The sequence below is a fragment of the Hyaena hyaena genome, unplaced genomic scaffold (assembly GCF_003009895.1).
Source record: "Hyaena hyaena isolate Hyena2069 unplaced genomic scaffold, ASM300989v1 scaffold_734, whole genome shotgun sequence".
Classification (NCBI taxonomy): Eukaryota; Metazoa; Chordata; class Mammalia; order Carnivora; family Hyaenidae; genus Hyaena; species Hyaena hyaena.
Window position 1 is genome coordinate 757861 of NW_024081365.1, and position 14438 is coordinate 772298.

Here is a 14438-nt window from a genome sequence, read left to right on the forward strand (position 1 = left end):
CACAATCCAACATAGCTGGGAAGGAGTATTGTGTCTTTAAGAGAAGAGGCTTATGGTTCATGGGCAGAGGCTTCCATGGGCCAAGGCCCTTGGCATCTTTGCCATCAGCCGCAGCTTCAGGAGGAGCGTCCTGGGAGAACCTGAGACTTTGGGTGCCTCAGGCACTGGGCATGAGGCTCTCACCTGCGTGCAGCCTTGTTCGAGCAGCATTACACTTGTGGGAGAGCCCCGGGTACTACCCAAGTGCGGGAAGCTGGCTTGACCTTGCACTGTCTGCAGATCCTCGCATGGTGCCCTGGGAAGGAGCAGTGGGCAGGGACGACAAGACAAGAGCCAGAGAGGCAGGCAGAGTGGGGGAGGAGAAAGGGAGATCACAATTAAGGTTCATTTCTAAGCACACAGTGTTTTCAAAAATCAAGGCAAGAATCAGATCTTATCTTCTTCCTGGAGACCCAGAAGGGGCCTTTCATGGCAAATGTGACCAGCTCAGGTCATTTCAGTCCTATCAGGGAGAAATCTGATTTGCTGGCAGAAGATGGAGGGAAGGCGGCTTATGTGCTAAACTGGCTCTGTCAACAAGAGTCCACTAAAGTTGAAGGGTCTGGGTGGCCTGCTTTTGATGGTCGCAGTAGGAGGGTCCTTGGACCCCTCGGGCTAGCTCCTCCCGGACTGCATGTGGCAGGCAATGTGTGTCTCAAAGCTCTGTTTGCACCTTGACAAACCAGTCCTGTTTACGGGAGGAATAATCCACCAGAAAATGTAACCGGCACGCATTAAACTATTCTTCATAGTTTTGTTTTTGATACCAGAAAAACAATTTCTGGAAACAATCTGAATGTTCTATGGTAGAGAAACAGTAAGTTAGTAATGGTATCTCCTCATGATGGAAATGTTTAATGGTGATAAAATCCTGTGATTATGAAGACTGTAGCAAGAGGAAGAAAAACACTCACAATGTAACATTAATTTTAAAAGTGAAAAAATAAGGTACAATAAAAATAAAACTGGATAAACATGGTTGCTTGAAAAAAAATAGAAGAAACACAAATGAATGTGAAGATTACTAAATTGTTGCAATGAGACTATTTTTTTTCTCCTTCTGCTTCCAGATTATTACTATATGCAGGGTGGTGTGATAGTTAAGAACATAGAATCTGGAGCCAGAGTATTTGGATTCAAAGCCCAGCTCTACCATTTACTTACTAGCTGTGTGACCTTCACCAAGCTACTTAACCTCTCTGTGCTTTGGCACCTCATCTGTAAAAATGGGGATAGTAATAGTATCTAACTCTTACGATTGTGAGGATTAAATGAGTTAGCAGATGTAAGTGTTAGACAATAATTGCTATATAACTACCAGCTATAGCAATAAATTTAATTATCATAATTTATCCATAGCCTCATGTCTCAATCATAAATAAGTGCTAATATTGGTATAGCTGTCTATGTATTTTTGCTTCCTATTTGAAAGTGCTTTCCTCTTCCAATAGTAATAGTCATAGTAATATAAAGGGTAAAGTACTCTTTTCTAGTAATATCATGGCTAGTGAGAATTTTTCACTAGCATTTCTGATGGAGGACCACGTTTTCCTAAACACAGCTTGCACTCCCTGTCCACCCCGCTCATATCCCCAAGGCTCTCTTCTCTGGCTCCTACAATAAATCCTGACTGATTGAAAATAGAGTCACAATTCTCCACCCTGTTTTTGCAGTGTGACTTTGTAGCTCCTCCCACCAAAATATGGGGTCTATTTCTCTGTCCCTTCAGTCGGGGCTGCCCCGGTGATGTGCTTTGGCCAACAATGCAGTGCAGATAATGGCGGGCCAGTTCTGAGGTCCTGAGGTGCTTTCACTCACATAGAGGGAACCATGCAGCTTCTGTGAAGAAGTTTGGGCTAGCCTGTTGGAAGATGAGAGACCATGTGGAAGAAGGTCCGGTTGCCCGACTGAGACCCTGCTGTACTTACAGACCACTGGCCCCCAAACCTGTGAGAGAGCCCAGCCAAGATAGCAGAATGGTGTATCCAACCCTTGGAAGAATACATGAGCCCAGCTATCAGTTGAAATGTTCAGCTGGCCTGTAGATTCATGGAAAATAAGAAATACGTGTAGGTTGGGCCACCACCGACATTGGGAGTGTTTTGTTATGCAGCTATGGCTAACGGATATAACCTCGAGGAGAAAGGCTACTGATACGAGACCTTCTGATTGGTCCACTCGACAGGATGGGTGGGGCACCCTCATCACCTCTTCCTTCCAGGGTCCATTGTACTGGCCCTTGTGTCAACCCAGGTTCTGCGAAGTTGCCAAAAACCCCAAGTAACCACACTGGTGGCCCTCAGTGGGTAGTCTTTGTCTCTGTAGACTGGGCCCTCTTCTGGAGGCAAGGACAGCCCCATGGCATGGGGGAGGAATCTCTCTGGGCCCCTTTCACCCCACCTCCCACTGTGGGTCAGGTAATTTTGCTTGTCTTCAAAACAGGGAGGGTGACCCAGAGCTCTCAGGTCCCAGGCAGCCTGTGGGAGGGGCAGGCACACTGCCAGGCTCCAGGGGTCTTCACGCAAGACCTCCCCAGTCTTGCCCAGGACCCTCCTCACTGAAAACCTCAGGACACCTGGAAGGAGGGAGCCCTGACAGAGGTCCCAGGTGGGGTCCGTTATTCTGCTCCCAGCCTAAGCCTGATGCCTGTCCAGCGCTAACAGAATTAACAAATTGAACACGCCATTAAAAAATGTTGCTACGACATGCTGCTATACAGATTGATATAAGCTTTTCATATACTTAGGAGAAAGCTTTGTTTAGCAAAATAGTAAATGTGGTAAATTCAGCCCATTGACTTTTGGTGATGGTTTTGGCGAACTGACCCAGAGTCCTGTGTCTGCCACGTCCTGTCATCCCCAAGGGCGCTGCACTTAGGTAGGAAGCAAAGCTCGGGAAAGACACTTGACGCTGCAGGGTCCTCACGCTGGCATGTGTGTGTCATAACTGGTGGTGTGTTGTCAGCTCAGGGACACCCTCCAGTCACCCTTAGTTACTCTCTCTGGACAGGTGTGCAGACACTCGTGCATGTCAGGGGACCAAAGTACAGAGGCCACATTCCCAGAGTTTGGCACACCCAGCACCTCTGCTGTCGATGACACAGCCCCAGGGTCGGGCTGGAAAATGGCGGGCGGAACCACTAAGCCTGGGTAAGAAGACGCGGGCCTTGGTTTTCAGTGTTGAAATCGCTGGTCTCCTGCTTCAGGAGCCCTGGCAAGGCTCTGACTTCCTCAGCAGGCATGTTTATGGGGGTAATGTCTGGCTGATAGTCATGACTTTGCTGACTCTTTACCATGGCCTGGCAAGGTAGAGTCTATGATCGTCCCTTTCACAGGTGAGAAGACTGAGGCTGAGAGGAGCGGAGCAACCTGCTCAAGGGCACACAGCTAGCAGGCGGTGGAGCTGGGATTCCAACCCAGATGGTGCCTTGCTCTGGGGGAGTCTGAGGTCTTAGAAATGCGCGTGTCTTCATCAGCGTGCTGCGGGGCACCTGCTCTCTAAGGAGGAGGCAGTTTGTTGTAGTGGAAAGAGGTAGAACAGATCTGGGCTCCCGACTCTGCCTCAGGTTCTTTCTGAGCGTCAGTTTCCCAATCTGTAAAATGGTGACAATGCTTCCCTGATGTGGTTCCAAAGATTTAAATGAGATTGTATAAAAAGGACCCAATAAAAAGGTTTTTTTTCTCTTTTTGTTCCAAGTTGTTTGCAAATTTCTGCAATGGAATTAAAAACATGTATGTACATTGAAAGGAACCCAGAGTCAACATGGAATCTGTGCACCTCGATTATTCTAAAGTGTTGAGTGACTTACAAAACAGCTGCCCTTGTACTGGGCACGAGGAGTTAACCTGGCTGTTTCCTAGGATCTGTGTGTGCATGTGTGCGTGTGTGTGCATGCACATCCTTAACGTCTTTTTACTTCCCGTGAGTGCATCCATCCTGGGGAGGGGTTTGGGGATGGACTCACGCGGCAGGAAGGGACTCTACCTCTCCCTTCCCTAGGCTTTGCCTTATTTCTTTTATGGAAATACTCCTCCTCCTTCACCAGGCTGGGGCCTCAGAGGAGAGCAGAGCTGCAGTCAGCCAGAGAGCACACTTCCTCTCACCTTTCCCGGGCGGGTGCTTCACACTTGGCTTCAGTGTGTGAGAACGGGTTATTTTTATTTTTACTGCAGCTGGATGTGATGCCAGTCGAGGGAGGGGCTGTCAGCCTCTCCAGAGAGGTGGCCCTAGGCTAAGTAGTGCTGTCTCCCTCCCTCTCCTTCATACCCAAGCTCCCCATTCGTTCATGCACAGAACTCTTGGTAGTTAGTGGTGTTGGGGGATGGGTTGCAGGATTTGCCTCTGGTCATGGGCTCCCTGGGCCATGGTCCCAGAGGACCCAGAAGGACTGGGGCCTGGGAAGGGCCTTAGCTGTGGAGAGTGGGGGGCAGGAGCCCTGGATTAGTGTCAGGCCTGGCTGGCTCTAGGCTCTGCAGCTTTCCCTGGGGGCTCTGCCTGCCGCAGGCTGTGGGGTCGTCCTACCCAAGGCCGCAGAAGCCTGCTAGTGCTAACTTCACACCTAGGCCAGGTGGCCATGCAGCAGCTAGCCCTCATCCTGGGAGCCGGGCCCCTGCAGCCTCTCTTACCAGCCAGGAGCCCCCCAGGCCTTGTGGGAAAGGGCAGTCTTCTTCCTCCAGGCCTCACCCTGGCCCTGCACCTCCAGCCTGGCTCCTGGGACTCATGCTGCCAGCCTGCATCTCTGGGACTCTCTGCGCCTGTGAGTCCCATCCGCCCGCTGGCCCCCTTTCCTCATGTGGAAGTTCACAAGGCCAGCCCTACCTTGGGTAGTAGCTTCCGTGAGCACCTCCCTACCCACCAGCCTCTCTGTCTTCCATGGTTCCCTCTTGCCCACCTCAGGCCTCCATGCCCGATGCTTTCCCAGCCTGAATCCTCCCCTCTGTCTCCCTGCCTTTCTTCAGGTCTCAAATGTGGCCTCCTCTGATGCCTCCCAGCCAGAGTGGGGGCTGTTCCCCGTGCCGTTTTCTAGTTGCATCCTGTTCTTCTCTTGACAGAACGTATCCAGTTCAAAATGAGTAATTTTGGGGGTCGTTTTCCTGCACTAGATTGGAAGCTCCATGAGGCCAAGATCCCATCTGCTGTGGCTCCTCCGTGCCAGGCACAGGTGAGGGCAGATCCACATTTACGGCCTGTCCCACGGCCTCCCCAGAGCCTCTTCTTACCATCCAGACAAGGGTGCTTACCTTTCTGGGCCTTCAGGACAGGGCTAGGAACGCGAGAACAGCAGAGCTTGCCTTTCCAGGGCTTGGTAAGGTGCCTAGAATGCCTTGTCCCTGAGGGTAGACACAGAGGGGCGGAGACCCTTCCTTAGTGTGTTTCGGGACACCATGAGGTTGGATCTGTGTACCAATGACTTGAGTGAGCCTCCGCTCTTAAGGTACAAAGGTCAGGAATATTTATTCAAGGAAACTCGGGAAGAGCCAGGCTGTGGGAGTGCCTGGGGAATGGGTGGGCCTGGAGGTGATTTTATTTTTCAGAAATAACAAAGTCATTGTGGGTAGATACTGTCTTCCTCACATCCCTGTCCAAAACACGGCAGCCTCAGTCCAAGTGTCTACGCCCTTTGGACCTAGTATTCTCCCTTTGGCAATGCAGCCTAAGAAAATAATCTCAAATACAAGGAATATTTTAGATACACATATGCTTTTACCACATACTTAAACTACTGCAAAGTTATGAACCATCTAAATGTCTAAGCATGAAATTCATCATAGCACATTCACTTGATGGCAAGTTATACCTAAAAATATTACTTAAATAACACTATTTGGAGAATATGCCGGAAGTACTCCTAAATGTGTTAGAAACTTTATGGAGAAAGGTATTCATATTCATTGAATTGTCAGTAAGGTAACAGTGGCAACATCTAACATGCCCCCAAATTAGGGGTCTGATAAATTGCACTGCTTTGGACTGTGGTCATGAGGAATTCTAATCACTGTTTTCTGTATTACACATGCAGCAATGTTCACTGCAGAAACGTCAGAAAACAAATACTTCCTATCATCCTACTGCTCAGAGATGATTGCTGTTGATATTCTGGTGTCAATGCTTCTAGAATAATTTCAATAGTCAGTATTTTTGATTATATGATAATACAGTGATTTTAGAAAGATACAATGTTGAACATATAGAGATATATCAATTACCAAAAATGCTTGTCTGCAATATTGAAAAGAAATAAAACGTGGATCATGACGATTCTTGAGTCATAAACAAAGGTATGGGTGTTTTTCTCCCCCATCTATATGTCTATACTCCCAACTCCAATAAATATTAAAATAACCATAATTGCTTTAAAAAATAATAAAAGTAGGCCGTGTCTAGAGAGTTAGGCAAGAGAAAAAGCTCAAAAGAGCTACCCGAATGAAAGAAGAAAGACAGGAGCCCTAAATATTCATATCCACAGAGGTGCAGGGGAACATCTCCCCCTTTCCAAACACATACAAACACGTCCCCCCTCACCACCACCACACAACACTCATCTCATCTGCTGCAACTGTTTGCTGGGATGTTCAGACTCAGACAGTCTAACAATGAGGGTATTCATTCACTCAACGCAAATTTTACCATACTGCAGGCATGATACAATACAGGGGAGTGGCTCTAGAATTTCTAGCTAGGTAGGATTTAGGTGCAAGAACCAATCCTGCCAGGAGGTTGCATGTTTGCATGGTAAACACATCCCCTTCACGTAGCTGGTGTGTGGGTTTGGGGGAGCAGGGGCTGTGGAGACTGTGAGGTCTAAATTCCAAGGCCACTCCTTGGTGCTGCCACTGTGCACAGAAGTGCTACAGATTCAGGAGTGAGAGCCTGTCTTTCCAGGCACAGCCCAGGACTGCCTGCTGGGGCCCTGCCCTCCATTTTCTGACTCCGACCTTCCCAGGCCCTGCACTCCCTGCTCAGGAGCTGGCATGTTGGGGTGGCGGGGAACAGCCCTACCTTCCACGGAGAAGATGGAGAAGCAGAGGAGCAAGATGCAGAGCAATCTGGAGAGGACTAGCAACTTCATGGTGGGGTGGTGGGAACTTCACGTCCTGGGGAGACAGCTGTGCCACACAAGTCCTCCCTTGGGGCCACCTCAGACATTTATAGAGTGACAGAATGAGGTGTTTCCCAATGGGCAGGGCACCAGCAGCTTTGCAATTCTCATAAAAGGTAGAGCCAGCCGCTCCCAAGAGGAAAAAAACCAGCTTTTGAGAAGTTGAGAGTATTTAGTGAACTGTAACACACAGCTATAAATGCCCAGCCCTGGGAGCTCCCAGAGCTGGCCTCAGTGGTCAGACTGGCAAACCCCTGTCAGGGAAGGGCCACTTCCTGGTGTTGAACGTTAACTTTTAGTGTCAGTAATAATTCCATCACACAGATCTTCCCACTCATTCCTAATATGTGGCAGGAGGACCATAAAACTCTTTGCAAAGCCTCAGGGAGGACTTCTAAGCAATTGGAGAAATGTAGGGAGCAGAGAGCCTGGAATCAGATGACGTGGGTTTGAGTTCTTGCTTTCCACAGGACATATCAGCAGTGTGACCTTGGAACTTGCCATTGAATGCTTCTAAGTCTGCTTCCCATCTGTGAAATGGGCACAAGTGTGAGCGAGGGCATGTTGAGAGGCCATGTGTGACACAGTGGATATTGATATAACTGTTAAGTAGCTGGGGCTGCAGATGCACCTTGATTGGATGTGTATGATGAAATGAAAGGGCACTTCAGGTATAGGATCAGCCTGAGCAAATGTGTGAAGGAAGCAAACATCTTACAAGGGTGGCCATAGGGAAGAGTCCGCCAGTGGGTGCAGTAGGCCGCTGGTCACCTACTCACTGAACATATTCTGTGGGCTAGGCCATGCACTTGCCCCAGGAGACATGAAAGACACTGGGCCTGGCCTCAGGGAGCTTCTGTTGGTAGAGGCAAGCCACGCAGATACTCAGAATTTGACTTTGCCCTTGTGGTATCATGGCCATTTTTGCCTTCATGAGTGTCCCCTTCTAGCCAACTGCCTATCTGGTTTCCAGCTTCAAAGGGCACATGGGAAGATGCCAGTATCTGGTTCAGCTCCTCCAGGATCTTGCTGGCTTCCGGCAGTCAATTCAGACATTCCCTGCTGCCTGAGACTGGCCAACAGTGCACTCCACTGGCCCTTCTCTTGCTAGAGATTAGAGATACAATTTAGACCAAGTGTTCAGACAGCATGGTGAGCAAACCCGTGGTTGGGGATATCTTTTTAAAGTCAGCTTTTATGCATTTACAAAAACTGTAAAAGCAAACCACACAAAGAAACTGGTTGGGCCGCTGGGCTTAAGAACTGGGTTTATGTTGTATCATGTTAGTCACCTGCCCAGCCCCTGCCTGATTCCCTTTCCAAAGCTGTGTTCTGAATCCTGAAGGCTGTGCTAAGCATGCAGTGGCCATAGCAGAGGGTGTGGTCAGGAAGACTCCGGGGAGGTGGGGGGGGGGGGGGCGCTCCCAGGGACAACTTCGGCTGCCTTAGGAGGGACTCTGGAGAAGCCACTCTTGGAAAGGGCCAGGAAGAGGACAGGACTTGTCTTCAGGCTGCATTGGACAGCCTGCACACTGTTCTCAGACAGCATGTTACAGGTCCTTAAAATCAGCAGTTTCCTAATGATGCTTCCTATAATTAGGATTGCACCCATGGTCCACATCAAGGACTAATGCCACTGTTTCATTTATTTTTATTTGAGGTCATTTGGGGGGGTCACCAGTGAGATGGTCAACAGCTTACCTTTGGCTACCACTCACCCGTTACCTGTTGTCTTTGCATTGGCATGGTTCCGGTTTGCTTTTGGCAAACTGTCTTCAGAAGAGAAAAGAGCAAACTCTCTGCCAAAAGGGAACAGGGACTAGGCCAAATCTGAACTCTAACTGCTGAGCAATGGTGGAGAAATTAGACTCTCAGGCTAGCGAAGAGGGAGATTTGTCTGGGTTGCTCAGGACCCTCTGCCACTCAGCCACGGAGTCAGAAATAGAGGTTACGTTCTCAACCTTTTTTCTCACTACAGAGCAGAGCTGGAAGGGTAACTGCTGCACAGCTATTTCTAGGCCTCTGGTCCTTAGCCACTCACACATAGGACTCACAGATGTTGCAGGTGTCCCTGGGAATGTATGTTTAAACGGGAAGAAAAGATTCAGATGTCAGAATTCCACCCTGCTTTTTGAACACTTATGAAAAATTACTGAAGCAATCTATGCCCGGACTAACTTGAGTAACACCGGGCATAAAGTATCAGTTTCCCTCAAAACTCCACTCCCCAGAGAGCATCACAGCACACAAATTTTCACCTGCCTTTTTTTTTTTTTTTTTTTTTTTTAACATTTCAAAGGTAGTTGTCAACTTCTTAATTTAAAAAAGGAAGAAACACCTCTGGCTCTTTAGAATATTTGAAATTTCATGTTGGGTTGTGAGAAGTGAAAATGAGAAGCATTTTAACAGGAACACCTGTTAGTTTTAAACATAAGCAGTTTGGGTACAAAAAGTAGTAAGACTTGAGGCTTTCAATAAATCATGTAAAGATGATTTGGAAACACTTGGAAGCCTTCCTGAGAAATCTCCAACATGCAAGTAAATTTACAAGGAAGAAAAAATTTTCCAGTCAAATTTGTGATTTCTAAGGCCAATTAGGAAAATGCCTGAAGCGTCCTCACCCTTTACGGGTAGAACATTTTTGGCCTGTGTCCCACCCTTTACTCTTGGCGGCCACTTTTTTCCCCAAAGGTGTTTTATGAATCCTGTGATTGGTCAGAAATGACTCTCCCTCCTTTTATTTGCCTAGCAAATTGCAAATCAGTTTACAATAAAGGGAGGAGCCAGACCCTGGAGTGATCCCTCAGCTGTCTTTATTTAATCCTCCCGCCCACCAGCCCGAGAGGCAGGCATTAACTTTCATCTTGCAAAAAATCGAGGTTTTCTTTCCCCTCACGAAAACACTCATGGCAACTTCTCACCTGGAAGCAGCTCGGCCTGATCCCAAAGCTGAGGTTTTTTTTCCCCTAACGTTGGTTCCATGAGAGCTCATGAGTAGTTGAAAATAACCCACACTGGGGGGGGAAGGGGCGCCTGGGTGGCTTAGTCGGTTAAGCGTCCGACTTTCGCTTAGGTCATGATCTCGCGGTTCGTGGGTTCGAGCCCCGCGTCGGGCTCTGCGCTGACTGCCAGCTCAGAGCCTGGAGCCTGTTTCAGTCTGTGACTTCCTCTCTCTCTGACCCTCCCCTGCTCATGCTGTCTCTCTCTCTCTCTCCTAGAAATAAATTAAAAAAATATATATATAAAAAAAGAAAATAACCCACACTATTTGGCTTACCTGCCACCCCCAAATTGTGCAATAAACCAGTAGCTTTTTTTTTTTTTACAATTAATCCAAACGTCCTCATAAGCCTCCAACTCACTGCCTCTTGCAACTGGAAGAAGACTGGTAAATCCAGGGAGTGCTCCTTCTACCTCTGCCCTCACTGGTCCCCTGGGTTCTCACCGACGCTGTGCATCCCCCCACTGTGCTCTCTTCTCTAGGGTGGGCTACCCTGCCTCACCACAGCGGCTGCCAGTAGGCCTGGGGCTCCTCCATGGGAGTCATGCTGGAACGCCACCTTCTCCACACCACAAAGGAGGCACCTGTGTGCCTTTTTTTTTTTTTTTTTATCCCGTTTCCACTCACATGGGTACTGGAAGATCTGTGAGGCCACCACCTGATGGGTTTGGCTGCTTTCCTGTCTCTGTGTCTCTGTTGTTGTGGGCCTTTTGCCCCCATCACCTCATACCCACCCTGTGGTTTCAGCCTGGTGGGGCAGCCCTCAGGACCCTTGTCCGCAATTTGTCTTCCTACTATCCTTATACTCTAGAGCCGTGGGGTCCAGGCTCTAACCAGAGCTCTGCCACGTTTAGCCTGTGCGAACCTGGACAAATTGCTCAGCTCTGTTCCTTAGTAAAAGAGTAGCTGAAGAGAAACGGATTCTTTGGATGAGGGGTAATTCTAAAATGTTGTGCTACATGAAAATAATTGTTAGAGTAGGTGGACCGTAGCCAGAAGGCAGGTGCCTAGCTTCTTTCCCTTTGTCAACAGCATCCGGTCTCCAAAACAATACCAGCTTCCCACTTGTGTTCAAGGACGTATGATGCTTTTTTTATGCAGAACAATGGTGGTCTTTTCTTGCTTCAATTCAGGAAAAATTAAGGAAAAAAAAAAGAACACTGAAATTCAGATCTAAATGACTGAGAGCAGGACCATTACAAACGTGAAGTTTGACCAAGACGGTGAGGACCAGGAGAGGAATTGGGCAGTGGGGAGGAAGGGCAATGCTAAGGTTTCCACTTTTGTCAGCGCTTAGAGCTGGAGAACCATGGAACTGGGATGGATCCTGTTTGTCAGCATCTGTTCTGCGCCTTGCAGGTTTGGCAGCAGGCTTCCCAGAAGAGAGGTGTCACCTTTCTGTATTCTCACCTCCAATCTAGCACCACCGGGGCAGGATGGATGTGCGAGGTGCAGCCGGAGCCCTGTCATCCTGGCACCAGCTTCAAGCCTGTTGTTGCAGACGCAGCATGTCAGGGCCACAGGGACCTTGAAGGCTCTGCGTCCAGCTCATCTGAAAGATGTGCCAAAGGCCACAGGGTGGAGAGGTGTTCTGCTTTCTGGGTCTTTCCATTAAGTGCCTAAAATCCAAAAAGCTTTTAAGGTGTTCCAATGTACTTTCCATATGTGCTTTCCTTTTGAAAAAAAAAATTGCTTAGGGGCAGCTCTAATATATTGACAAAGATACAGAATACCCCATTTTCCTACCAAATGCCATTATTTTCCTACTCAGAATTAACAAAAGTGAAAATCTTGTCATGATTTCTCCAACTTCTTTGTACATGACTCTTCTACTTAAATGAAGGTGATCATACTGTCATCTTTTCTGAGGCACCCAGTTCGGTAAGGGGTTTGTAGAGTCACAAACATGTTTGGTATGCGAGCAGAGAAGGCTGGGTTCCCAGTAAGTAGGGAAGCATTTGTCAATTCAATATCAATTCTCTCCCATGATGCTGCATGACGGGGCTGCGCAAACATCACCCTTCCCTCGGAAGCGAAGGGCCTCCTCCAGGCACCAACGCTCTGTGCTGGTGTGTGTGGACCCCTACATTCCTGTGGGCACTCACACAACTGCCCCCTTTTCTCTGAACTCCTGTAGCAATTAGTCTGGATAATGCTTTTGTAGTTTCTAGATAATGACTTCACAATTACCTTGGGTCATTTGTTTGTTGCTATTTCTCACATTTTAAGTACATGGAACCTAATGGAGGGCTCTGTTGACTTAATGTCTTAGAAAAGTGACGTGTTTGGGCCGTGAATTCCCCACTGGAGACCTTCTGCCTCCAACATCCACTGCTCAAAGGTCAGCAGGCGCAGTGGCCTTCTCTCACTATCGGATCTCTCCTGGCTACTACCCACTGCTTCTGTCCATCAGATTTTCAAGCCCAGCTACAACGCCAAGGCAGAAAGTTTCTCATTCATCTTTGTTTCGCCCCACGGTTGGTGCGGAGTTAATTCCTTCAGAGTAGCAATTTGAACAAATCTATCAAATCCCTTACTCTCCTTTATGAAGTCAGAGCACATCAAACCACTAATGCTTTCTCAATTCTCATTGGTCCTCCTGCTTTGGAATCATTTCTGCATTGCTGGGAAATCAGTCCATTCAACCTGTATGACTTACATAACTGGGTGGGGCTAGTTTGTATCCTCTTGTGGAAGATTCCCTCTAAATCATCAGTAAAAGTTGCTACAATTATGGAAAGATAATCCTTCAGTTACCTGTTCTTACAGGACAATGAATTATTAGAAATGGGAAAACCTACTGGAAAAAAACATACGCTTAATTCTAAAATTCCACTGATTTTAAAATAATTTAGTTTTCCAAAAAACCCATGAAATTTAGAAATGAAATGTAAAACGCCTCTTGGAATTGAGATAACATGACTAATGAGCAAATAAAAATTAAGACATAGAACACCCTTCCTATGAAATTATCACATGAACCTTGTTTCATGAAGCTAGGTGATGCTATGTAAAACCACTCTAGGGCATACATGTGTCTCATCTATGTGACCAGGCAACTTCTACAAAGCACTCAGTGGAAAGCATTTGTCTTAAATTTCCAAAACCTGTTCCTAAACTTGTGCGCTCATGTGTGAGCATGAGTGTCAATTTGGTCCTGCTAGAAAATATCAATTCTCTATTTCTAGATCCAATGAGGCTGATACAGACCCCCATCACCTGAGACTCAGTGGCCCCTTAGGAGAACTGACACCCCACCAGTGAGGAAGCACTGAATGAGGCCGAATAAAATACTGAGGCAGAAGGGGAGAGGCCGTGCAAAGCGGCTCTCAGACTAACTGGCTAGAATGGCCCACATAATCCCTCTTCCTCCTCTAATTGATTTCATCTTTGCTTCTGGCACAATATGCTCCTTAGTTTTCAAGTGTTAATACTGGGGGAACTTTCTCCAGCTTCCTGAACTCCTTCATAAAAGGTCAGGTCTTCCAAGTCATAGCTTTCATCTTTTCCTGGAAAATGGCTTCCATTCTGACTGCTAGCTAAACTGAGTGTATTTAGGGAGGACTCCATCTTGCTGATCGTATTGACCTTAAAAAAATCGTTTGACCAAGCAATTGAGAAAAGGAGTTTCTGGTACTACATAGATGTAAGAAACAGGATCTGGGGAAGAAAAACATGATTGCCATTTATTCTTCAGATATTGGACCCAATCTTTTTTGATAAACATTAAAATTCTTAACACTCTTAGGCATTTTTAGCAAAATCTCAACCTATTTAATTTGTAAAGCACATCTGATTCTCAAATAGGATTTCAGCTCTGGGGTATCCATCGAACTTTCCAGCTTGACTGACTAAGATGTTCGGCTCTACCCCTTCTTTTCAGCTATATGACCTTACGCAAACATCGTACTTTTGTGGGCTTCAGGTTACTCCTCAGCAAAATGGGGATAGCCAAGTATCTAGCTCAAAATAATGTTCTGATTTATGCAAAGGACTTAGCATACAATAAGTAAACAATTAAATCACTGGCAATTAACAGCATATCGGACCCTCCCAAGGTACTGGAATGACACAAACATGGACACACACCCTCTGTCCAGATGAACAATTTTAAAGGAAATATGCCTGCCTTTCTTCCCACATTCTAATATTTTCAAGTACACATAAAACATTCAAGGGTTCAAGGTCCTAGCTCAGAACATGCACCTGTTGTTAAGTGGGAAATCAGGCTTCAAGAGACCTGTTTCTTGCCATGCTTCCCTGCTCTTCCTCCACCATACTCAGGCTGTGTCAAACAGC

At 47.2% G+C, this 14438-nt stretch overlaps 1 protein-coding gene across 1 annotated transcript; it reads right to left on the reverse strand.

The window, feature by feature from the left end:
- Positions 1-209: 209 nt before the first annotated feature.
- Positions 210-7108, reverse strand: CUNH10orf99 (chromosome unknown C10orf99 homolog). Its single transcript, XM_039218061.1, has 3 exons — positions 7039-7108; positions 5280-5369; positions 210-295 (listed from the first exon to the last, which is right to left on the reverse strand). The coding sequence occupies exons 1-3, from the start codon at positions 7106-7108 to the stop codon at positions 210-212; spliced, it is 246 nt and encodes an 81-aa protein (XP_039073992.1).
- Between the last annotated feature and the right edge of the window lie 7330 nt (positions 7109-14438).

Excerpts from the sequence above, each read along its gene's own strand:
- CUNH10orf99 (XM_039218061.1), bottom strand. The coding sequence starts at position 7,108 with ATGAAGTTGCTAGTCCTCTCCAGATTGCTCTGCATCTTGCTCCTCTGC. Across the intron at positions 5,370-7,038 it reads CTCCATCTTCTCCGTGGAAG|GGACAAGGCATTCTAGGCAC; the intron begins GTAGGGCTGTTC and ends GTCTACCCTCAG. Across the intron at positions 296-5,279 it reads TGTCCTGAAGGCCCAGAAAG|GGCACCATGCGAGGATCTGC; the intron begins GTAAGCACCCTT and ends GCTCCTTCCCAG.